The 24,149-nt window shown below is 40.3% G+C and overlaps 1 protein-coding gene and 1 long non-coding RNA gene across 13 annotated transcripts in view; one reads left to right on the top strand and one right to left on the bottom strand.

The window, feature by feature from the left end:
• Positions 1–24,149, bottom strand: part of LOC132395893 (general transcription factor II-I-like) — a 74,474-nt gene that overhangs the window by 21,187 nt on the left and 29,138 nt on the right. For all 12 annotated transcript variants that reach the window (XR_009512779.1, XM_059973045.1, XM_059973046.1 and 9 more), the window contains one exon: positions 21,860–21,925. Coding sequence is in view for 11 of the 12 variants with exons in the window: in XM_059973045.1 (XP_059829028.1) it covers positions 21,860–21,925 (66 nt within the window). In the remaining variant the exon portion in view is untranslated. The remainder of the gene's footprint in view (positions 1–21,859; positions 21,926–24,149) is intronic.
• LOC132395895 (uncharacterized) lies at positions 146–13,583 on the top strand. The gene is made up of 3 exons (XR_009512781.1): positions 146–1,634; positions 1,713–1,795; positions 13,398–13,583. It is a non-coding gene; the product is annotated as an uncharacterized LOC132395895 (long non-coding RNA).

A 24,149-nucleotide genomic window follows, 5' to 3' on the forward strand; every position in this document is an offset into this window, starting at 1 on the left:
CTGTATATAAATCTAAGTTATTATATCTATTACATCTACTTACTATAATCACTAACCAATTAACAAGGATGTAGTACTCTATAATGAAATACTACACACAATAATATGATTAGAAACAGGCAGTAGGACTTTGCTAATGGTAGGTTGTGCCTTATGAGCCAGATTGAATTCTTTTGATGATGTAACAAAACACATTGATGAAGGCAAAGCACTGGATGCAGTGTCTATGGATTTCAGTAAAGCATTTGATAAGGTTCCCCATGCAAAGCTCATTCAGAAAGTAAAGAGGCATGGGATCCAAGGGGACATTGCCTTGTGGATCCAGAATTGGCTTGTTCACAGATGGCAAAGGGTGGTTGAAGGTAGTTCATATTCTGCATGAATACGGTGTTCCGCAGGGAACTGTTCTAGGATCTCTCCTCTTTGCGACTTTTATAAATGAACTGGATGAGGAAGTCGAAGGATGGGTTAGTAAGTTTGCTGATGGCACAAAAGTTGGGGGTGTTGAGGATAGTGTGAAGGGTTGTCAGAGGTTACAGCGGGACATCAATAGGATGCAGAACTGGGCAGAGAAGTGGCAGATGGAGTTCAACCCAGATGTGTGAAGTGGTTTACTTTGGTAGGTTAAATTTGAAGACAGAATATAATATTAATGGTAAGACTCTTGGCGGTGTGGAGAATCAGTGAGATCTTGCGGTCCATGTCCATAGGACACTGAAAGCTGCTGCATAGGTTGACAGTGTTGTTAAGAGGGTGTATGGTGTGTTGGCCTTCATCAACCAGGGACTGAGTTCAAGAGCCGTGAGGTAATGTTAAAGTTATATAAGACTTTAGTTAGACTCCACTTGGAGTAACATGTTCAGTTCTGGTCACCTCACTACAGGAAGGATGTAGATACTACAGAGAGAGTGCAGAGGAGATTTACACAGATGTTGCCTAGATTGGAGAGCATGCCTTATGAAAATAGGTTGAGTGAACTTGGCCTTTTCTCCTTGGAGTGACAGAGGATGAGAAGTGACCTGATAGAGGTATATAAGATGATGAGAGGCATTATGTGGATAGCCAGAGGCTTTTTCCCAGGGCTGAAATGGCTAACACAAGGGGGCATAGTTTTAAGGTGTTGGAAGTAGGTACAAGGAGGATGTCAGAGGCAAGTTTTTCACTTAGAGATAGGTGGGTGTATTGAATGCACTGCCACCGATGCAATAAGGTCTTTTAAGAGACTCTTAGATAGGTACGTGAAACTTAGAAAAATAGAGGGCTATGCAGTAGGGAAATTCTAGGCAGTTTCTAAAGTAGCTTACATGGTTGGCACAACATCGTGGGCCAAAGGGCCTATATTGTGCTGTAGATTCTATGTTCTAATAAAACATATTTCAGCTTTTAGCCATTCCGATTTATTCGACTGTGTGTTCCATTTCATCATTGTCATGCATTTAACCGCAGCATCTAAATCTGCAATCCAAACAATTCTGCAAAATGAGTGACAACTATTACTACCGCAACACAGACAAGATGCTGCAGGAACTCAGCAGGTCAGGCAGTATCTATGGAAATCAATCAACAGTTGACACTTTGGACCAAGACCCTTCTTCAGGAACAAAACAGAAAGGGAAAGATGCCAGAATAAAAAGGTGGGTGCAAAGGGGAGAGCACTGCTGCTGCTGCTGCTTTGCCTTTCTTCTATTCACCATTTCTCTTGACCCTTGCAGCTGTAGCAGGAAATGGCCGAGCAGCCCATCATATTGTTCACCAAGTACTGGTCGTCCGCCAAGTATTCCATACAAATCAGAAGGTAAATTTTATTGAGATTGCACAAAAGTGGGACTGGAAAATGGGTGAAAGATGAGTGTGTAATACAAGAAGTAACAAAACAGAGCAGCACCGAACTCTTTCTTCCAGAAAGCAGCTCTCTAGGGTCAGTAGCTAGCAGTTGGACTATTGTTCATTAAAAAAAAATCAGCTTTAAGAATTTTGGTGATAGAAAGACAGACTCGAGAGTAAACAGTGAAGCACTATTTTCCCTGAAAATCAGTGCTTCACATCATGAATTATTCATCAGTACAATCTCAAAATGCTTCCAGCATCTTGCGCTGGATATTATTTTTTGATTCCTATATCCACCAGTTAACGGTCCCCAGGACATCTGAATCATTGGATCCAAGCTCATTTGTCACATATTTTCACTCTTTCCTTAATTTCCAATCTAATAATTTCTTTTTTTTTGCTTTTAATTTTAGTGGAACATTTTGGCAAAATATTTTATTGGATTAGCTTGATAATTTCACTGCAAGCACCACAGCACCATCTGGTGTGATTAAGTAACAGGTATACAGATAAACTGCACATTTTCAAAATGAATGGCACAACACAACAAAGTAAATTCAAGCAGGCTCAAAGGAGCAGGGACACTGCAGCATAGAACAATAGAGTACAGTACAGACTCTTCGGTCCATGATGTTGTGCTGACAATTTAATTTACTGCCAGACCAATCTAACGCTTCCCTGACGCATAGCCCTCCATTTCTCTTTCCTCCATGTGCCCATCTAAGGGCGTCTGAAGTCACTCTACTGCATCAGTCCTACTAACATGTTCCATGCACTTACCACCCTCTCTGCAAAACACCTATCCCTAACATCACTCCTATACTTAACTCAAAACATTTAAAAATTAGTAATATGGCATATTAGCCATTTCTGTCCTGGGAAAAATGTGCTGGCTCTCCACTCTATCTCATGTCTTTTATCATCTTCTATATCTCTATCAAGTCACTTCTCATACTCATTCGCTCCATAGAGAAAAGCTTTAGCTCGTTCAACCTTTCTTCTCAAGTCATCCTTTCTCTAATGCAGGCAATGTCCTCGTAAATCTCCTCTGCACCCTCTCTAAACCCATGAACAGAAAAGCCTACAAAAGGTGCTGGACACAGCCCAGTCCATCACAGTCAAAGCCCTCCCTGCCACTGAGCATATCTACAAGGAACGCTGCCACAAGAAAGAAGCATCCATCAAGGACCTCCACCATCCAGGCCATGCTCTCTTCTCACTGCCTCCATTAGGAAGGAAGAATAGGAGCCTTAGTTCCCACACCATCAGGTTCAGGAACAGCTATACCTTTGAACCATCAGGCTCCTAAACCAGCATGAAAAATTCACTCACCCCAACTCTGAATTAATTCCAAAACCTCTGGATCATTTTCAATGACTCTATAACTCATGTTTTCTGTATCAGATATTTATTTTATATTTACAGTTTGTCTTATTTTGCAAAATGGTTGTTAGTGTTTGTGCGTAGTTTTTCACTAATTCTATTATATTTCTCTGTTCTATTGTGAATGCTACAAGAAAATGAATCTCAAGGTAGTATAGGGTGACATATATAAATTTTGGAAATATATTTACCTTGAACTTTGAAAGCTTCCACGTCCTTCCTATAATGAGGTGCCTGGAACTGAACAGAATTATCCAGGTGTGGTTTGACCAGGGTTCTACAGAGCTGCAACATTACCTCGCAACTTTTGAACTCAATCCCTGACTAATGATGGCCAATACATAATACATCTTCTTAACCGCCCTATCAATTTGCGCGGCAACTTTGAAGGATCTATGGATGTGGCCACCAAGATCCCTCTGTTCTTCCACATTGCTAAGAATCCTGCCATTAAATCTGCAATCTGCTTTCAAATTCAAACTTCCAAAGTGTATCACTTCACACTTTTCCGGATTGAACTCCATCTACCACTTCTCAGCCCAGCTCTGCATCCTATCAATATCCTGTTGTACCCTATAACTTTTTACACTATCCACACCATCAAGCTTTGCACCATCTGCAAGTGTACTAAACCACCCTTCTACTTCCTCATTCAAGTCATTTATAAAAATCACAAGGAGCAGAGGCCCCAGAACAGATTCCTGTCAAACTCAATTGGTCACCAACCTCCAGACAGAATACACTCTATCTACTACCACTCTCTGCCTTCTGTTGGTAAGCCAATTCTGAATCCACATAGTCAGGTTTCTTGGATCCCATGCCTCCTGACTTACTAAATGACTCTAAATGACTCTACCATGAGGAACCTTATCCAACACCTTGTAAAAATCCATATACACCACATCCACTGCTCTGTCTTCAGATTCAGATTTATTATCACTGGCACGTGACGTGAAATTTGTTAACTTAGTAGCAGCAGTTGAATGCTATACCATAATCTATCAAAGAGAGAAAAAAAAGTGTAAATTCTGGTGTTTAAGCCGAGAATTTGGTTCTAAATCTTAGTCCTAAAATTGGGGGGGGTCCAGCTTATACAGAGGGTGCCAACATTGGAAAAATGAATACATGGAAGACAGGTCGCACTTATAGGCTGTTTTTGAATCAAATTCGTTCCACTGTCGACGCATGAATTCTTTGAATGGTTTGTTTATGCTCAAATCTAGTGGCCGGAGTACGGACATCAAACCACCGTGGATGACTGCAATGTCCATATTTTCAGCTTTCAATGCTGCTTTTGTCTCACTTGACATGTGCGCCTTTGAACATGTCCCAGACAAGTAGCAACTTTTCCTTCCTGAAACTTTCGGGACGTCGATGCCACACCTCTTTAACCCACTTCAAGCAACCCGCTTCATCCATCCAGCAGCGTTCTTGAACGTAAACAACACCCCACAGGAATTTTCTGAGCAATCTCTGTTTTTTGTCTCAACACAAGATAACGTCTATTCATAAATCGGGTGCACCAACTTCGCATAGCTTTGAAATTTTCGCTGTCCTCACGGTGTTTTTTGGCCCGTTTCAACACTTGAACTCGAATAATTTCTCTGATAACAATGTATCTAAATGATTGTTGGTGATTCACTTTTTCTCCCAGTTCTGGCCACTGGCATGTTTTCCCGCGGTTTGCATATTTCACCTTTGGCATTTCTCTCAGCGAGTCCTCTGCCTTTCTCTCCACTCTCTCACCTGTTTCTTGTTTACACTAAACTTCTTAGTAGCTGCAGAATTATTTGTTCCTTTAGCAAAATCAACAACCTTCAGCTTGAAGCCAACATCATATTGCATTTGTTTTAATCTTTTGTACATGGTGGTTGCAAACTCAATACTGAGTACACATTCTGATCCCGCCACCCCATGTTAGGTTTTAATGAGATTACGATGGGCGCTAAATGGTTTCATGGAGGTTACATTTCAAAGGATTCTTTACCATTGGGAATCTAATCCAAAACTTCCCTCCCTGATTTATTTATTAAGAATTCACTCATAACGCTCTACAACGTGTAGGCCTATTTTCTTAGCAGGTACTGGTTACACAAAATTTCCAGGTTCCGGATCCAGCAAAGCTGAGTACCAGCATGTGAGATCTTGTGATCTTTCCTTGTTAAATCAAAAACCTCTACAAAAGGGGTTAGCTTATACAAAGGTAACATGAAAAAGTCACTTTTTTAACCTCGAAAATGGGAGGGGGGGGGGGGTTGGCTTAAACACCAGAATTTACGGTAAAATAAAACATAATAATAAACAAGTAAATCAATTACATACATTGAATAGATTTTTTAAAAAGTGCAAAAACAGAAGTACTGTATAGTTAAAAAAAAGTGAGGTAGGGTCCAATGCTCCAATGCCCATTTAGGAATCGGATGGCAGAGGGGAAGAAGCTGATCCTGAATCGCTGAGTGTGTGCCTTCAGGCTTCTGTACCTCCTACCTGATGGTAACAGTGTTTTGTAATGGGCTCATGAGGCACAACCTGCTCCTCAAAAAAAACAGGCTGTCTGTTCCTAATCACACTATGCTTCTCTAAAATGTACATAAATCTGATCTCTAAGAATCCTCTCCAGTAGTCCGCCCACCAATGAAATAAGACTCGCTATCTATAATTCCTTGGATTATCCTTATTACCTTTCTTGAACAAAGGAATATCATTGGCCATCCCTTAATCTTCGAGTACTACTCCTGTGGCCAGGGAGTACGCCAAGATCATTGTCAAAAACTCTGCATTCTCTTTCCTCACTTTCCGTAGCAACATTGGGTGTATCTTGTCTGGCCACATGGATTTATATATCCTAATGTTTTTCAAAGGTTCCAGCATATCCTCTTTCTTAACATCAACAAGTCCTGGTATATTAACCTGTTCTACACTGTCCTCACATTTGTCAGGGTCCCTCTCACTGGAATACTGAAGCAAAATATTCAAAGTTATATTTAATGTCAGAGAAATGTATACAATATATATCCTGAAATTCTTTTTCTTCACAACCATCCATGAAAACAGAGGAGTGCCCCAAAGAATGAATGACAGTTAAATGTTAGAACCCCAAAGCCCACCCCCACCCCCAGCTCTAAGGATCTCCCTTAACTCCTCCATCTCCAGGCATGTTTCCTCTTTTATCCCTGATCAGTCTTATTCTCACTCCTACTCTTCTGTTCTTCACATATGTGTATAACGCCGTGGGTTTTTTTTCCTAGTCCTACTTGGCAAGGTCTCACATCCCTTCCTAGCTCTCCTGAGAACCTTTTTGAGTTCCTTCCTGGCTACTTTAACTTACAGTAGCCGAATCTGATCTTTACTTCCTGAACCTTAAGGCATCCTTTCTGTTTTAATTGGACAAATCTATCCAGAATCCCATTCAAATTCTCCTTAAGCCTCCACATTTATATCATAGAAAAGTACAGCACAGAAACAGGCTCTTTGACCCATCTGGTCCATGCCATATCATATAAACTGTCTACTCACATTTCTGCCGGGCATTTTTCTGAGTACATCTGTTCCCAATTTACGCCTCCCAACTTCCTGCATAATAGCATCATAATTCACCTTCCATTCAATTAAATACTTTCCCATACAGTCTGCTCCTACTGCTGTTCAATGCTATGGTAAAGATCAGGGAATTGTGCTCACTGTTTCCAAAAACCTCACCCACTGAGATGTCTGTCACCATAACTAGGTTTATTTCCTAGTATTAGATCCAGTATGACTGCTCCTCCAGTTGGCCTGTCCACAAATTGTGCTGGGAGTCCTTGCTGGAATTCCCAAGCTTGGTTGTGGTAGGAAGATAACTCATCCTATAAACACCCAGTGATACAGAAACACCAATTTGAAAGAATGGCTCAGGACAAATTCTGCTAGGATTGTAGTATTTTCCCTGGCGAACTTGTGTCCTTCTTTATCTTTATGTACGGAGATGAGTGACAGAGGACCATGTCTTGTTGTCTCGTGGATAGTTTTCTCCCCATCGGTCCTACATATCATTTGGGGCAGTCTCCACATGGTAATTGGTATATTATGCTTGTTCTCTCCATATGGGCTGTTGGATAAGAATTTTATTTCAGGCAACATGGAGACAAATTTGAGAAGCAGAGTGATGAATACAGTACGGAAGGTGTTATATTTGAATGCACATTGTAAATGAAATAAGGTAGACGAGCTTATAGTGCAGTTCAAAATTGGCAGGTACAATGTTGTGGGCATCACAGAGATGGGCCAAAAGAAGATAAAGCATCCTAAACACCCAAGGATACACAACCTATTGAAAAGATAGGCGGGGGGCAGAGGGGTCAGGTGGTTTTGCTCTGTTGGGAAACTATGAAATCAAATACGAAGAGTCTCGGCTTGAAATGTCGACAGTGCTTCTCCCTATAGATGCTGCCTGGCCTGCTGCATTCCACCAGCATTTTGTGTGTGTTGTATGAAATCAAATCTTTATCATGAAGGTGCTGAATTGTTGTGAGCATAGCTAGGAAACTACAAGGGTAAAAGGACCCGATGGGAGTTATATAAAGTAGCCAGGATGTGAAGTACATATTATAACGGGTGATTAAAAGGCATTTGAGAAAGGCAGTGTTAAAATGCTCATTGGATCTTCAATCTGCAGGCAGACTGGATAAATTTGTAGAATGCCTATGAGATGTTTGTTGTTAAGAACAGGTTGTGGTTGAACCCACCAACAATTGTGTATTTAGTTGTGCAATGAACTTGATTTCATTTAGGATGCTTAAGGTAAAGGAACCTTTAGGAGACGGTGATCAAAACATGATAGAATTCACTCTGCAGTTTGAAAGGGAGAAACTAAAATCAGATACACTGGTGGTGAAAAAGAAACTTAAAAGCATAAGAGTGGAGCTGGCCATAATTGATTGGAAGGGGACTCTAGCAGGAAATTGAGATATGCTGGAGTTTCTGTGAACAATTCAAAAGATGCAGGATCATTTCATCCCAAATTAGCAGCATTCTAAAGGGAGGGTGAGGCAAGCGTGGTTGACAAGGTATGTTAAAGATAGCATAAAAGCGAAAGAGAGTGCATATAATGTAACAAACATTAGTGATAAAGCAGAGGATTGGGAAGCTTTAACAAACTAACAAAAGACAACTAAAAAAGCAATAAGCCATCTGTGGCAATGAATTCCACAAATACATCACTCTCTGACTAAAGAAATTCCTCCTCATCTCTGTTCCAAAGAGACATCCTTGTATCTGAGGCTGTGCCCTCGGGTTCCAGACTCCTGCATTATAAGAAATATCTTCTCTACATCCATCCTATCTAGATCTTTCAATATTTGATTGGTTTCAATGAGATTCCCCCTTCATTGTTCTATATTCCCTTGAGTATAAGGCCTGCAGCTATCAAAAGCTCCTCATACATTAATCATTTCAATCCTGGGAACACTTTCATGAACCTCCTCTGAACCCTCGCCAATGTCAGTATATCCTTTCTTAGATAAGGGGCTCAAAACTGCTCATAATACTCCAGGTGCAGTCTGACCAATGCCTTAGAAAGCCTCAGCATTACATCCTTTTATATTCTGGTCCTCTTGAAATAAATGCTAACATGGATTTGCCTTCATTACCAATGACCCAATCTGCAATTTAACCTTTAGGAAATTCTGCACAAGGACTCCCAAGTCCCCCTGCACCTCTGATTTTTTAAAATTTTCTTCCCATTTAAAAAATAGTCAACATAATATTCTATCTGGCACTTCTCTGTCCATTCTCCCAATCTGTCCAAGACCTTCCTCAACACTACCTGTTCTTCTATGTATCTTCATAGTGTCTACAAAATTGGCCAAAGCTATGAATTCCTTCATTCAATCATTTAAATATAATGTGTAAAGAATTGGTCCCAACACTGAAGCCTGCAGCACATCACTAGTTACCTTCAGCTGACTAGAAAAGGCCCCTTTTAATCTGACACTTCGCATACTGCCATCTATCTATTCTAGTATTTTTCCCATAGTATTTTAGGCTCTTATTTCGTTAAGGAGCCTCATGTGCAGCACCTTGTCAAAGGCCTTCTGAAAATCCAAGTAAACAACACCCAATGACTGTCTACCCTGCCTATTATTTCCTCAAAGAATTCCAACAGATTGTGGATACAATAGGGTCTTTTAGAAGACTGCTGGATAGGTATATGTAGCTTAGAAAAATAGAGGGCTATGGGTAACCCAAGGTAATTTCTAAGTTAATTACATGTTTGGCACAGCATTGTGGGCTGAAGGGCCTGTACTGTGTTGTAGGTTTTCTATATTTCTATGTAGATTTGTTAGGCAAGAATTCCCCTTCAGAAAACCATGCTGACCTTGGTGTATTTTATCAGGTGTCTCCAAGTAGCCCAAAATCTCATCCTTAATAATAAGACTCCAGATTTTTACCAACCACTGAAGACAGGCTATCTGGCCTATAATTTTCTGTCTTTTGCCTCTTTCCCTTCATAGAGAGCAGAGTGACATTTGCAATTTTCCAGTCCTCTGAAACCAATCAAGAATATAATGTTTCTTGAAAGATCAATACTAATGCCTCCACAATCACTTCAGCTACAGCTTTTAGAACCCTCGGGTGTAGTCCATCTAGACCAGAAGACTTATCTACCTTCAGACCTTTCAGCTTCTCAAGCACCTTCTCCTTAGTAATAGCAACTACAGTCACTTCAGCCTCCTGACACTCTTGAATTTTTGGCATGGTGCTAGTATCTTCCACAGTGAAAACTGATTCAAAATACTTAAGTTCGTTCCTCCACCATTTCTTTACCCCCTCTACACTGGCATTTTCCAGCAGATCGATATCCACTCGTCTCTCTTTTACTCCTTATATATCTGCAAAAACTTCTGGTATCCTCTTTTATATTATTGGTTAGCTTACTTTTGTTTGATTGGACTGTATGATTGTTACTTTCTTTGAATTTTTTAATATAATAAATTATGCATGTATAATTGCTATGTTTTTGGTAGTGGCTGCAGTTTCAATGGTGGATATTGCATTATTTGAACAGGGGCCTTCTCACTGGTTAACTGTTATCTATGAAAATTCAATGCAATTAGCAATCTGGTATAAGACGACCAGACCATATTAGATCAGTCTCATTTTGCTTTCTTTGTCTCAGAGTTCTTTCCACTGCCACTAAGGTCTCTTTTGTCTCTGTTCTTTCTCTCCCACCCCTCATGCCTTTTTTTCCCTTGTTTCATTCCTGTAACACTTTATAAGCAATTAGAAACATTAAATTTTATGCCTCATTCTTGACTTAATGTGGATAAAAAAAAATCTGGAAGCAACAACTTTATATTTTATCTTATCTCTCCTTATTGCTTTTTTTCTGTGGTCTTCTGTTGGTTTTTAAAAGCTTCAAAATCCTCTAGCTTACAGTAATTTTTTGCTATATTTTATAACCTCTCTTGATTTTTTGATTCTTTCTCTGATTTCCCTCGTCAACAACAATGGCAGTCTCATTTTTCCTTTACAATATTTCTTCTTCTTTGGGATGAATTTACCCTGCATCTTCAGAATTGCTCCCAGAAACTCCTACCATTGAAGTTCTGCTGCCATCCTTTCCAATAACCTTTGGCCAGCTCCTCTCATGCCTCTGTAGTTCCCTTTACTTCACTGTAATACTGACATATCTGAGTTTAGCTTCACCCTTTCAAACTGTAAGGTGAATTCTATCATATTTTGATCACTGTCACCAAAGTGCTCCCCCACCTTATGTACCCTAATCCAATTTGGATCATTACATAACAACCATTCAGAAATGCCTTTTCCCTAGTGGGCTCAACTACAAACTGCTCTAAATAGCCATCTCATAGGCATTCTGAAAATTCCTTTTCTTTGATCCAGCACTAACCTGATTTTCCCAATAGAAGTTTAAAGTAATTATTAAAGAACATATACGTCACCATATAGAACCCTCAGATTCACTTTCTTCTGGGCAATTACAGTAAATATAAAGAAACAATAGTATCAATGAAAAGACTGCACCCAACAAGACAGACAAACACCAGGGTGCAAAAGACAACAAATACAAGTAGTAAAAAAAAAACAAAAAAATAAGCAATAAATATTGAGGACATGAGATGAAGAGTTCTCAAAAGTGAGTCCATAGGTTGAGGGAACAGTTCAGTGATGGGGTGAGTAAAGTTGAGTGAAGTTATCCACTCTGGTTCAAGAGCTTGATAGTTGACAGGTAATAACTGTTGCTGAACTTGCTGGTGTGGGACTTTACCCTTCAGTATCTCCTTTCTGATGGCAGCAGTGAGAAGAGAGCATGGCCTAGATGGTAGAGGTTCTTGATCATGGATGCTGCTTTCATGCGATAGTGCTCCATGTAGATGTGCTCAATGTGGGGAGGGCTTTACCCGTGATAGACTGGGCTGTATTCTGGTCAAGAGCATTGGTGCTTATATATCAGGCTGTGATACAACCAGTCAGTATACTCTCCACTGTGTATCTAAACAGGCTTGTCAGAGTTTTAGATGTGATGCCAAATCTTCTTAATCTTCTAGGTGGAGAGAGGTGCTGCTATGCTCTCATTGTAATAGCACTTGCATTCTGGACCCAGGACAGACTATCTGAAATAATAACAATTTAAATTTTCTGATCCTCTTTACCTCTGACCCCAATGTGCACTGGATCTTGGACCCCCGGTTTCCTCCTCCTGTAGTCAATAGCTCCTTGGTCTTGCTGACATGGTGTGAGAGGTTGTTATTGTGACACCAATCAGCCAGATTTTTGAACTCCCTTCGATATGCTGATTTGCCACCATCTTTGATTCAGTCAATGACAGCGGTGTTTTCAGCAAACTTAAGTAAGGCATTGGAACTGTGCTTATAAAATGAGTAGAGCTGGGAGCTAAGCACATACCGTTGTGGTACACCTGTGTTGAATCTATCTGCATACTAAAATCCCCCATGCCTATCACAACATTGTCCTTTATGCATGCCTCATCTATCTCCCATTGCGATTTGTACCCCACATTCTGACTACAATTTGGAGGCCTGAATGCAACTTCCATCAGTTCTTTTTACCCTTGCAATTTCTTAACGCTACTCACAAGATTTCTGTACCTTCTGATCCTATGTCACCTCCTTCTACAGATTTGACCAACCAAGCAACCCCACTGCCTCTGCCTACCTGCCTTTCCTTTTGATGCAATGTGATCTAGTTTTACCCAGGACTCAGTGATGGCTACAGCGCATACCTGCCAGGTTCTAACTAAATTACAAGATCATCTATCTTAGTCTATATTAGCATTTATTTTGAGAGGACTAGAACATAAAAGCAACAATATAATGCTGAAGCTATACAAGGTGTTACTCAGATTACATTTGCAGTACTGTGAGCAATTTTGGACCACAAATCTAAGGGAGGATGTGCTGGTACAGGAATAATCCAGAGGAGGCTTACAAGAATGACAACAGGGATACAATGGTTAATGTAAGAAAGGCATTTGATACCTCTGTGCCAGTATTCACTGGCGTTCTGTTCTGAAAGACTGGGGGTGGGAAACTCCTGAACGTACCAAGTATGGAAAAACCTGGATAGAGAGAATGAGGAGAGGATTTTCCCAATATTGGGAGGGTCCAGGATCAAAGGGCACAGCTTCAGGATAAACAGATTCCTCATAGAGCAGATGAGGATGAATTTCTTATCCATGAATGTGGTGCAATGTCCGGTTTAAGATGGTGCTACCGAAGACGTGCAACAGCTTACTGGTAGTTCGAAAGCAAAGGAATTAAATTAAAACCATTATTGACAACACTTTTTTTTTAAAAAAAAAGTAAATGTGGTAAACTATCACTGCAAACAATGAAATCTCAAGATTGTATAATTTATACATTCTTTGATAATAAATGCACTTTGCACTTTGTAGTTGTGGAATTCATTGCCACAGATGGCTGTGGAGGCCAAGTCACTGACTATATTTAAATTGGAGGTTGACAGGTTCTTGATTAGGAAGAGTGTCACAGGGAGAAGGTAGCTAAGAGATTAAAAAAAGGGAAAAATCAAGTCATGATTGAATGGGGGAAGGTGATTCGATGGGCTGAATAGTTTGTTTCTACTCCTATGTCTTATGCTTTACTTGATTTGCTCCCATACACCTCAAATCCAGAAATCTCTCTCCATATTTTAAAATATAACAGCTGCTTGAGAAGATGGACCTCCAGATCAAACACAAAACATAGCAAGAGATATAAATTTCAAGCTGACAGCAGTCAATAAGCCATCGCCATTCAATTAATGGAGGAAACTAAGAAAACTATCTGAGTGCCGCATCAATTGGGCCCAAAGAAATGTTGCTTACAAAGAACAAGGACACAGTGAATCCTCTGAAGAACCATGATACAAGAGAACACTGAAGATAAACAGCTGTGCCAGAGAAATTAGTCCTCCAATAGGAGAAAATATCAATGATGTTTTCATGTGCTTTGCTTCTGTGAACAGTGCATCGATGCCTAGTGGGACAGCTGATCATGTACCTTGCAAATTTTCATGCTTTAGTAAATTAGAAATCAAGTTTTCTTGACGTTCTTTTTGGTTATTGGAATGCATATGCTCCTAAAGACTAGCAATTCAAAAAATTACCAGCATACATGAGGAAAGAAAATTTTAAAAGGAAATTGCTCTCTCACTTTATTAATAAGATCAGCACATTGATGAAGCTAGCCGTAATCTCAAAAGTGTAAGAAAGATTTTAGTCACCACAGTTCAAACATATGGGTATATGTCACAAAGTTCTATATAATAAAAATGACAAAACATAGCTGGTAAGCTAGTTGCTCTTTAACATTATAACCACGATAAATGCATCAGGAGGGAGTTGGTTAATGGATACCACACTACAATCAGTATAATTAACAATGTGATTTAGCAGTGGATGCAGAAATGAAAATGGTATAACCATGAAGTTACTTAAACAAAATCAATCATTTAATTAAGAGGCATTGGGGAAAAACATGTCAGAGGTGACACAAGAGGCAGTGAAACCATGTCAAAACAGTTTCAAATGCTTGATTAATTATCAGCCACAATAAAGTATCAGCTAGAGCTTTAAAAGAGAAAGCAATTCATCCCTCAACTTTCCAGTGTTACAAAGGTGGAGAAACTCTGAGGGGCCGAAGGGTACAAAGTCGTCCCCTCCTTTTTGAGAATCGCAAGATTGCTATTATTTCAGGTCTGAGACCCAGGAAATGAGAGAGAGAGAGAGAGAGAGAGATACACACAGAATACACAACCAGGTGGAAAGTCTCCTGACATAAGTGGAACGGAACCACTGATTACTGCCATTGTCTCTTGGAGAAGGAATTGTGTATTGAGTACTGTACTATTCATTGAAACCCCTCAGGGGTGGTCAGGTTGAGGGATTGCATCATCCCAACCTGACTGACACCTGAGAACCCGTGAGTGAGGATAAAAGAGGGGTCTGAGGAACACCCCTTTAGATGCACCAGGAGAAACGCTAGAAATCCAGTGACAGCGTTTTATAGCGAAAGCCGGTGGGAGCTTGTGTGCGTCCTCTCTTGCCTGGGTGGCGGGCTCATCACGGAAGAACGGTTTAGCTAAAGGAGAGGTCACACTTGAACGGCCACACCAACGAGACCCCCACGGATCAAAATCATAAAGGAAGGTTGGGAAAAACCCGTAGCGGTAACTGTTCCCATTCTCCTATCTCCCTCTCTCTCCAACAATTGCAGCACAGCGACAAACGGTGATAGCCTGTGTGAACTGCGGCGAACTTTATATTTCCATCGGACAATTCATTATCCCCTAGACAACGATAGAGCTAATTTCTTCTTGATTATTATTATACCCGCACTTTTAAGTTTAGTATTGACGTATATTATCTGTATATTTGCATTGATACTATTTTTGTGTATTTTTACTAATACGGTTAAAAATAGTATCATCAGACTCCAACGGACGTCTCTATCTTTGCTGGTAAGTGACCCAGTTACGGGGTTCGTAACAACTTGGGGCCTCGTCTCGAGATTTGATACCAAATTGGAGGGCCAGTAAATCAGGCTTTTAAGTCCAAACTTGGATCTGGTTACGCGGGTAACCAGACGGGAAACCAGCAAAGATGGACATAGACAAATTTATAAAAAACCCAACTCCGGAGGCGCTAGAGGCTGCCACAAAGTCGGAATTAATAAATATTGTGAAAGGACTAAATCTCGCAGAGGTGAGGTTGTCAATGAAAAAGCGGGAGGTGCGGAGGGCCATAACTCAGTATTAAATTGTGAAGAATGTGTTTTCCGCTGAGGTATTGGAAAATATCCCTGAAAAGGTACCAGCTAGTGGGACGGCTCAGTTAGAGTTGAAAAAATTAAGGTTGGAACATGAAATTAAGTTAAAACAGCTGGAAGCAGCTGAAAAGGAGAAAGAAAGAGCTGAAAAGCAGAGGGAGCATTAAATTAAGTTAAAACAGCTGGAAGCAGCTGAAAAGGAGAAGGAAAGAGCTGAAAAGCAGAGGGAGTATGAGGAGAAGGAGAAACAGAAGAAACATGAGCTGGACATGGAGAAGTTCAGGCAAGAGCAAAGAGCTCAAGGACCAGACCGAGAGCAGAGATTTAATGTTAGTAGGGAGTTTAGGTTAGTACCTCCGTTCGAGGAGACGGATGTTGTTAGTTATTTCTTGCATTTTGAAAAGGTGGCAGTGAGTCAGAAGTGGCCCACAGATCAGTGGGTGGCGCTGTTACAAAGTGTGCTAAAAGGGAAGGCACAACGGGCAAATGCGGTGTTGTCCATGGAGGAGGAGGAGTCTGAGAATTATGAGGAAGTAAAAGAGGCCATTCTTCAGGCCTATGAATTGGTACCTGAGGCCTATAGACAAAATTTCAGAAATTTAAAGAAAGGGTGGAATCAGACTATGCAGAGTTTGCCTATGAGAAGGGTGTGCTCTTGGATCGTTGGTGTGCAGCAGAAATGGTGGAAGAAGATTTTTGGCGCTTAAGGGAGTTAATTCTGATTGAGGAATTTAAAGGTTGTGTTTCGGAAGATATCCGGATGTATTTGAACGAGAAGCCGAATAAGTCCATATCCAAATTTGCCAAGTTTGCAGATGAATATGTCCTAACCCACAAGACAAAGTTTTCCTCGAATAAGAGTTACCAGAAAGACCGTGGGAACGGTAGAGAAAGCCTGCCGGCTCAGACAGAGATTCAGCCAGGAGCTAGTGATAAAAATAAGGAGGAAGAAAGGCAAGACGGCAGGAGGGGTCCTGGCTTGACCTGTTTTAATTGTGGAAAGGTGGGTCATATTGCATCTAAGTGCTTTGCTCCGAGGAAGGAAACAGGAAAAGGGAAAGCAGCAGTCCCTACAGGGTGTACTGTGTTGATCAGTAAATCGATGAGAAAGCCCCAGGTAGATAGAATACGAGGGGGCATGAGAAGTTTATTTCAGAAGGGACCGTGTCTGTGAAAGAGGGAGAAACCCCAGTTCCAGTGTGGATCTGGAGAGACACTGGAACTGAGCAGTCATTGATTCTCAGTAAGGTACTAGATTTTGGTCCCGAGACTGGAGAGGTAGCTTTGAGAGGCATAGGAAAAGGGACAGAAGCTGTGCTTTTGCATAGGATCATTATAAATTGTGAGCTGGTACTTGGACCAATTGAAATAGGGGTGCCATCAGAATTTCTGTGAACTGTCGTAGATGTCCTTCTGGGTAACGATTTAGCTGGTGGTGAAGTTTGGTCGGCCATGGAGCTGACGAGCCAGCCTGTAAGTGTTGAGGACCCACTCCTAGATTCCAAGATCTATCCCGCATGCGCAATCACTCGCAGCATGTCGAGAAAGGCAGCTAAGAAAGAGACCAGTTTAATTCGGGCCAGTATCAATTTGGCTGAGATGTTTTTACCGACCCTGTACCAAGAGGGGTGAGAGGGTGGTAAAACAGAGAATAGGGAGGTGAAAGAGAGTAAAGGAGAGGAGGTAGACCTACCCTTAGCCAGGAGGAGATTTATAGAGGCACGGAGTAAAAATGAAAAACAGATAAGGCTGTTAGAAGTTCCCGGGTTGGACATGGATGATCTGTCTGGCTTGACAGAACTGTTTGAAGAAGTTGAAAATTTTAAAGGTGTTCCCGATAATGAAATGAGGGCAGTCCTAGATGAAAAGGATGCCATTACCTTGAAGTAGTCTGCTGGGTTGGCAGATGAGGTTGTTTCAGCCCACAGGGTTGAGTTTACTCCAGAAGGGAGTTGCCCGGAGAGTAGCGGTGAGGATCAGGGGAACTTAGAATTTGAAAAGGGGACGGGTATTGAAAGCCTGGAAGAGGCAGATGTCCCATTAGAGTGTGTTCAAGATGTGGATGCACGTGGTACTGAACCTAGTAATGGAACTCAGGAAAAGTCTGAGGTATTTGATTCCGTTAAAAAGGAATGCAGTCCTTGTGGGTCAGATGGACTTAGTTCAGTGAAGAAAGGGTTAACCTTGGTACTAGTGGGAAGTGAGAATTCCCAGTTGTTTGTGTTCGAAGGTGTGTTAAAAGTTAGTGAGGAGATAAAAGGTGGCGATGTGGATATTATTATTGAAGGAAAAGGGAAAAGTGTAGTTCCTAAATTGAATGAAGAAAATTTAAAGTCTGGATTGGTGTCAGAAGCAGTAACCAGGCTGAAGGGACAATGGCTTGTTAACAGGGTGCCTGCAAATCAATTACAGTTTGATTTGGAATGTAAAGGTGCCCCACCCGCTAATGTTATTCAAGGGTGTGCTGTGAAGAGGCAGAATTTGAAACATTGTTTGGACAAAGAGGGATCGCTTGCAGATATTAAACTGACAACTGATAGAATGAAGGGTCCTGAAGATAAAACTAACGACTTGCTTGAAAATAAAGAATTGTGTGGACGTTCAGAAAATGGGCTACGTTTGGAAAACATTGTTGATAAAATAACTCCTATGCAAGGAGCATGCAAAAGCCTATTCCACACTGGTACGCAAGCTAACCATTTGGGAGTTAACTGGAAAAGGGGCGAGGGTTGACGGGATGCCACTTTAATTAACAGGATCCGTTTTAAGAGATTTCGACAAAGCATGTAAATAATAAAGATAACACCATGGAAGATTGCCTGCTAAGTTTGAAAGTAAAATAAAGATTAGTATTTGCATGAACTTTTGTAATATACACGAAAGCTAAGATCACAACTCTGTAGTTTTGTTTTGCTGAAGAAAAGGAATAAAAATAGGTGGTTATTAAATAGGAGTCTGATGCTACAGGAATTTATTAAGGTACAAGTTATTAAGATATTAAAGGAAGTGACAATGTAATCGCTAACTGTTTAGATGCTGAATTGAATGTATAACAGTATTACTCTGTAGTGAAAAAAAACTCTTTTGTATTGTGTTAGATTCTGAAATTCTGTAAGACTCTGTATTAGTTAATTTTTACCTGTGGCAAAAATCCTTAGAAGGATGGGGGTGTTACGAAGGTGGAGCAACTCTGAGGGGCCAAAGGGTACAAAGTCGCCCCCTCCTTTTTGAGAATCTCAAGATCGCTATTATTTCGGGTCTGAGACCCAGGAAATGAGACAGAGAGACACAGAATACACAGCCAGGTGGAATGTCTCCTGACATAAGCCGAACAGAACCACTGATTACTGCCATTGTCTCTTGGAGAAGGAATTGTGTATTGAGTACTGTACTATTCATTGAAACCCCTCAGGGGACAACCAGAGTGGTCTGGTTGAGGGATTGCATTATCCCAACCTGACTGACATCTGAGACCCCGTGAGTGAGGATAAAAGAGGGGTCTGGGGAACACCCCTTTAGATGCACCAGGAGAAATGCTAGAAATCCAGTGACAACATTTTATAGCGAAAGCTGGTGGGAGCTCGTGTGCGTCCTCCCTTGCCTGGGTGGCAGGCTCATCACGGAAGAACGGTTTAGCTAAAGGAGAGGTCACACTTGAACGGCCACACCAACGAGACCCCCACGGATTGAAATCATAAAGGAAGGTTGGGAAAAACCTGTAGCGGTAACTGTTCCCATTCTCCTATCTCTCTCTCTCCAACAATTGCAGCACAGTGACAAACAAACGGCGGCAGCCTGTGTGAACTGCAGCGAACTTTATATTTCCATCAGATAATTCATTATCCCCTAGACAACGATAGAGCTTATTTCTTATTGATCATTATTAAACCCGCACTTTTAGGTTCAGTATTGACGACGCATATTATCTGTATATTTGCATTGATATTATTTTTGTGTATTTTTACTAATAAATACTGTTAAAAATAGTATCATCAGACTCCAACGGACGTCTCTATCTTTGCTGGTAAGTAACCCAGTTACGGGGTTCGTAACACCAGGAACAATGCAACTTAGAATCAGATATATATTGTCATTAATTCAGATGATGTGAAGTTTACTGTTTGCAGCAGCAGTAGAATGTAAAGATATAAAATCACTATGAATTACAAAAAAAAACAACTGGTGCAAAACAGGTAGTCTTCATGGATGGCATCTTCTTAAGATGGTGGAGAAGGTTGTGCCTGTGATGGAGCTCACTCAGTCGGAATAGTCTCCACTACATACTCAGAATCATAATCAGGTTTAATATCACTGGTATATGCTGTGAAATTTGTTGTTTTGCTGCAGCAGTACACCGCAATACATAATAATTTAAAAACCATACATTACAATAAGAAACATATATATAAATAAATAGTGGAAAAGAGCAAAAGAAAAAATATACATTGAAGATGTGTTCATAGGTTCATTGTCCATTCAGAAATCTGCTGGCAGAGTGGAAGAAGGTGTTCCTAAAATGCAACTGAGTGGCTTCAGGCTCCTGTAGCTCCTCCTTGATGGCAGCAATGAGAAATTAGCCTGTTCTGGGTGATAGGGGTCCTTAATAATGGATGCCACCTTTTTGAGACTTCACCTTTTGAAGATGTCATCGATGTTGGAGAGGCTAGTGCAATGATGGAGCAACTTTCTGCAGCTTTTTGCGATCTGTGCAGTGGCAATCCATACCAGACGGTGCTGCAAACAGAGTGTTTTCAATGGTACATCTGCAGAAATATGCGAAAGTCTTTGGTGACATACCAATTCTCCTCAAATATAGCCATAGCTGTGCGCAAAATTGCATCAATATATTGGGCCAGGGAAGATAGATCTTCAGAGATGCTGACACCCAGGAATTTTATAGTCATCTATAGAAATTTGCAAGTCTTGGATGACATTCCAAATTTCAACCTCTTAATGAAGTAATGCTGCTAGAGTGCCTTCTTCACAATTGCATCAATATGTTGAGCCCAGGATTGATCCTCTGACATGTTGACAACCAGGAACCTGAAGCTGCTCACCCTTTCCACCAGCGACTCCTCAGTTAGTACTTGTGTGTGTTCTCCCAGTTTTCCCTTCCTAAAGTTCACAATCAATTCTTGGTCTTATTGAGCACAGTTTGGTCTAGTTGAGTGAGAGATTGTTGTGCTGTCACTTAATCAGCCAATGTATCTCACTCTTGCATGCCTCTTCATCACCATCTGAGATTTTACCAAGAACAGTGGCGTCATCTGCGGCTTTATAGATGGCATTTGAACTAAGCTTACTCGCCACACAGTTACAAATATAGAGAAAGTTGAGCAGTAGGCTGAGCATGCATCGTTGAAGTGCATTTGTGTTGATATTCAGTGAGCAGATGTTATCATAAATCTCTGCTGTGGTTTCCTGATGAAGAAGATGAGGATTCAGTTGCAGAGAGAGGTACAGAAGCCTAGGTTTTGAAGCTTGATGAATAATACTAAGGGGATTATGGTATTGCACTCTGAGCTGTGATCAATAAAGAGCAGCCTGATTATGTTTACTATCTTCTGGGTGTTCTAAAGTAGAGTGGAAAGCCAGTGAGATTGTGTCCACTGTAGACCTGTTGTGGCAGTAGGTGAATTGCAGCAGTCCAAGTCCTTGCTCAGGCAGGAGTTAAAAATAGCCATAACCAACCTCCCGAAGCAGCTCATAATGGGCGATCTGAGAGCCAACAGGTGATAGTCATTGAGGCTGTTCACTTGCTCTTCCTGGACACTGGTATGATTGCTGGTAGATGGGAACCTCACAGTCCAGCCAGCTGGTTAGCACAGTTTTTCAGTACACAGCCAGGTACACCATCGGGGTCAGACATCTTGCAAGCAATCAATCTCTTGAAGGATGTTCTGACATCAGCTTCTAAGACAGAGACAAAGGGTCATGGGATGCTGTGTTCTCCCTTTCAAAGTGTGCATGAAAAGTGTTGAGCTCATTGGGAAATGAAGCACAACTTTATGCTGTTAAGTGTCACCTTATAGTAAGTAATGACATGCCACAGTTGTCATGCATCTGATTATGTTTCTAACTTATGCAGAATTGCCTTTTTGCTCTCATGATAGCCTTCTGCAGGTTGTACTTAGACGACTTCTGGGATGAAATTTTGTTTAAAGCAGAATATAATCATGCAATAATACTAGTTTAATTTCTTCTCACCAGTTTACCTCAAAAGATGGAAATAAGCAGTACCAGATAATTCATTTTGACAATAAATCACTGCTAAAATCTTCCCATCAGAATAATATAAATTAAATCAGCCACAAAACCTGTACAATTTATGCAAAAATACATTAAGGAAAAACAAATACCTTTGAAAGACTTTAATTCGGAAGGTCTTGTAGTATCAATGACGTCTGAAGTTGTCATACCTGGCCCTGCCATGAAAAGCATTTTTTAGCACCTCCATTGCCAGCTACTACAAACAGTATTTAAGCAAATTCTTTTAAAGATATGGTGTGCAGCCATAACACAAACAAAAATAGGCAGGTAACTCTACTGATCCTGTCTAACCTAGTCATAGAGATAAGCATCATGTTATCTGCATGGTTCAGACCGTTAATCTCAGTAAAGATGATCACATGCACATATGCTTGGCTAATTCAAAGAAAGGGTTGGGGACAATTATGGAGAATTCCTCTGCAACACCTGATGACCATAAGTCCAGGAGACCATTGTAACTAATTAATAGTCTAAATTTTCCACCTAGGTCTCATTCACTCTAATTATAACTAGAAACTCCTCCGACTCCTTTTGACAGCTTGCAACACGTCCTCACCCAAAACACAAACAGTTTGTTCAAAAGGTCAATGACATTTGATGAAAAAGATGCTTATCAAAATTCAACCTATTTCCTACTTCATAACTTGCACACTTTATGACCATAATTCTCCCTATCTCATCTTAGACTGAATAGACTACCCACATAGAAATACAATGGTTTGTTTTTAATTTCAAAAGCAGTCAAGAACAGCTTCAGCATTTACGTTTTCAAGATTTTAAAGATCAAGCTAGAATAGTAACAAGAGCCTTTAAGATAGGTGGAAACTTATCAATGCAGATTTTACAGAACTTTTCACATAATTTCTTTTGAAATCCCATGCCATGCTGTATTTTCTAATTGCAGGGCCAATGAGCTTTAAGTTACAAATCTACTTATAGGCTTCCAAGGTACAACTAGATTTTATCATTTATCATGCTGTTGTGGGGAAAAGCCAACAAAAAAAACCCCAGAAAACCCATTGAGAATCACAAGAATATAAGTAATGTTAACTTGAATTAACTTAACAACCATATTTAAGTGCAATTATACACAGCTTTGAAACCGGGAAAATAATTTTAATTTAAAAACTAAAGTATTACTAAGGACCCTTACCAAAAATGTAAACTATTCCACATAATTCTTTACATTTTTTTTTCTTGACAACCTCCTCAAATGGACACAAAACCTTCCCAGAGACATTAATCTGGACTTGATTACTGAAAAAATAGAACTGAGAAATTAATGAGACTGGGAGCACACTAAGTATCTTCCAGTGCTCCATTACTTTTAGATCAGTTCCCACTGAATGTAATGTAGTAAATCTAACTCCACTAAGGAAGGAGAGAGAAAATTTTGAACTCCAGATTAGTGATAGGAAAAAAATGCTAGAAAATTGTTAAGGAAATGTTAACAGGACACCAAGGAATTTATAGAATTAAGCAGAGTCAACATGAACCAATGAAAAGGAAAACATTTATAACAATTATGTTTAGACATAGATTAATAGGTGCAAAGTTTTGTTTTGAAGTTGGTTACCAGAGTAAATATAAATGAAAGACTATTAAAACTTTCAAACGTGTCACACAAAAGATTGTTGAACAAAACTGGGGCATACACAGGATAGGAACTGGTTAAAAGCCAGAAAACCAAAAGAAGAAACAGCTGGTTTGGGAATGGATCTGATTGGTGGTGGTGACAAGTATCCAAGTATGAGTCCCGGATATTTACAGTGTACAGCGATGATGTGAATGAGGAGACCAAAAGTATCCCGTCTCAGATGAGTACCAGTTAAAGGTTTTAAGGAGAACGCAGATGTAGACAGACTGGCCACTTTATTAGGTACACCTGCTCGTTCATGCAAATATCTAATCAGCCAATCATGTCATAGCAACTCAATACATAAAAGCATGCAGTCATGGTCAAGAGGTTCAGTTGTTGTTCAGATCAAACATCAGAATGAGGAAGAAATGTGATTTAAGTGACTTGGACCATTGAATGATTGTTGGTGCTAGATGGGATGATTTGAGTATCTCATAAATTGGTGATCTCCTGGGATTTTCATGCACAACATTCTTTAGAATTTACTGAGAATGGTGTAAAAACCAAAAAAAAACCATTAATTGAGCAGCAGTTCTGAGGGTGAAAACACATTGTTAATGAGAGAGGTAAGAGAATGGCCATCTGCTTCAAGCTGACAGGAACTCAAGTAACTACATGTTACTGGAGTTTCTGGGGGTAGTTAGGAAGCTGGAAGACAGATACATCGCAAAGATGAATAAGTATTCTCCAAGGCAGGATGAGACAACTGTGGTTGACAAAGATAGCATAAAAGCAAAAGA

Source organism: Hypanus sabinus, chromosome 6 (assembly GCF_030144855.1).
Source record: "Hypanus sabinus isolate sHypSab1 chromosome 6, sHypSab1.hap1, whole genome shotgun sequence".
Lineage (NCBI taxonomy): Eukaryota > Metazoa > Chordata > Chondrichthyes > Myliobatiformes > Dasyatidae > Hypanus > Hypanus sabinus.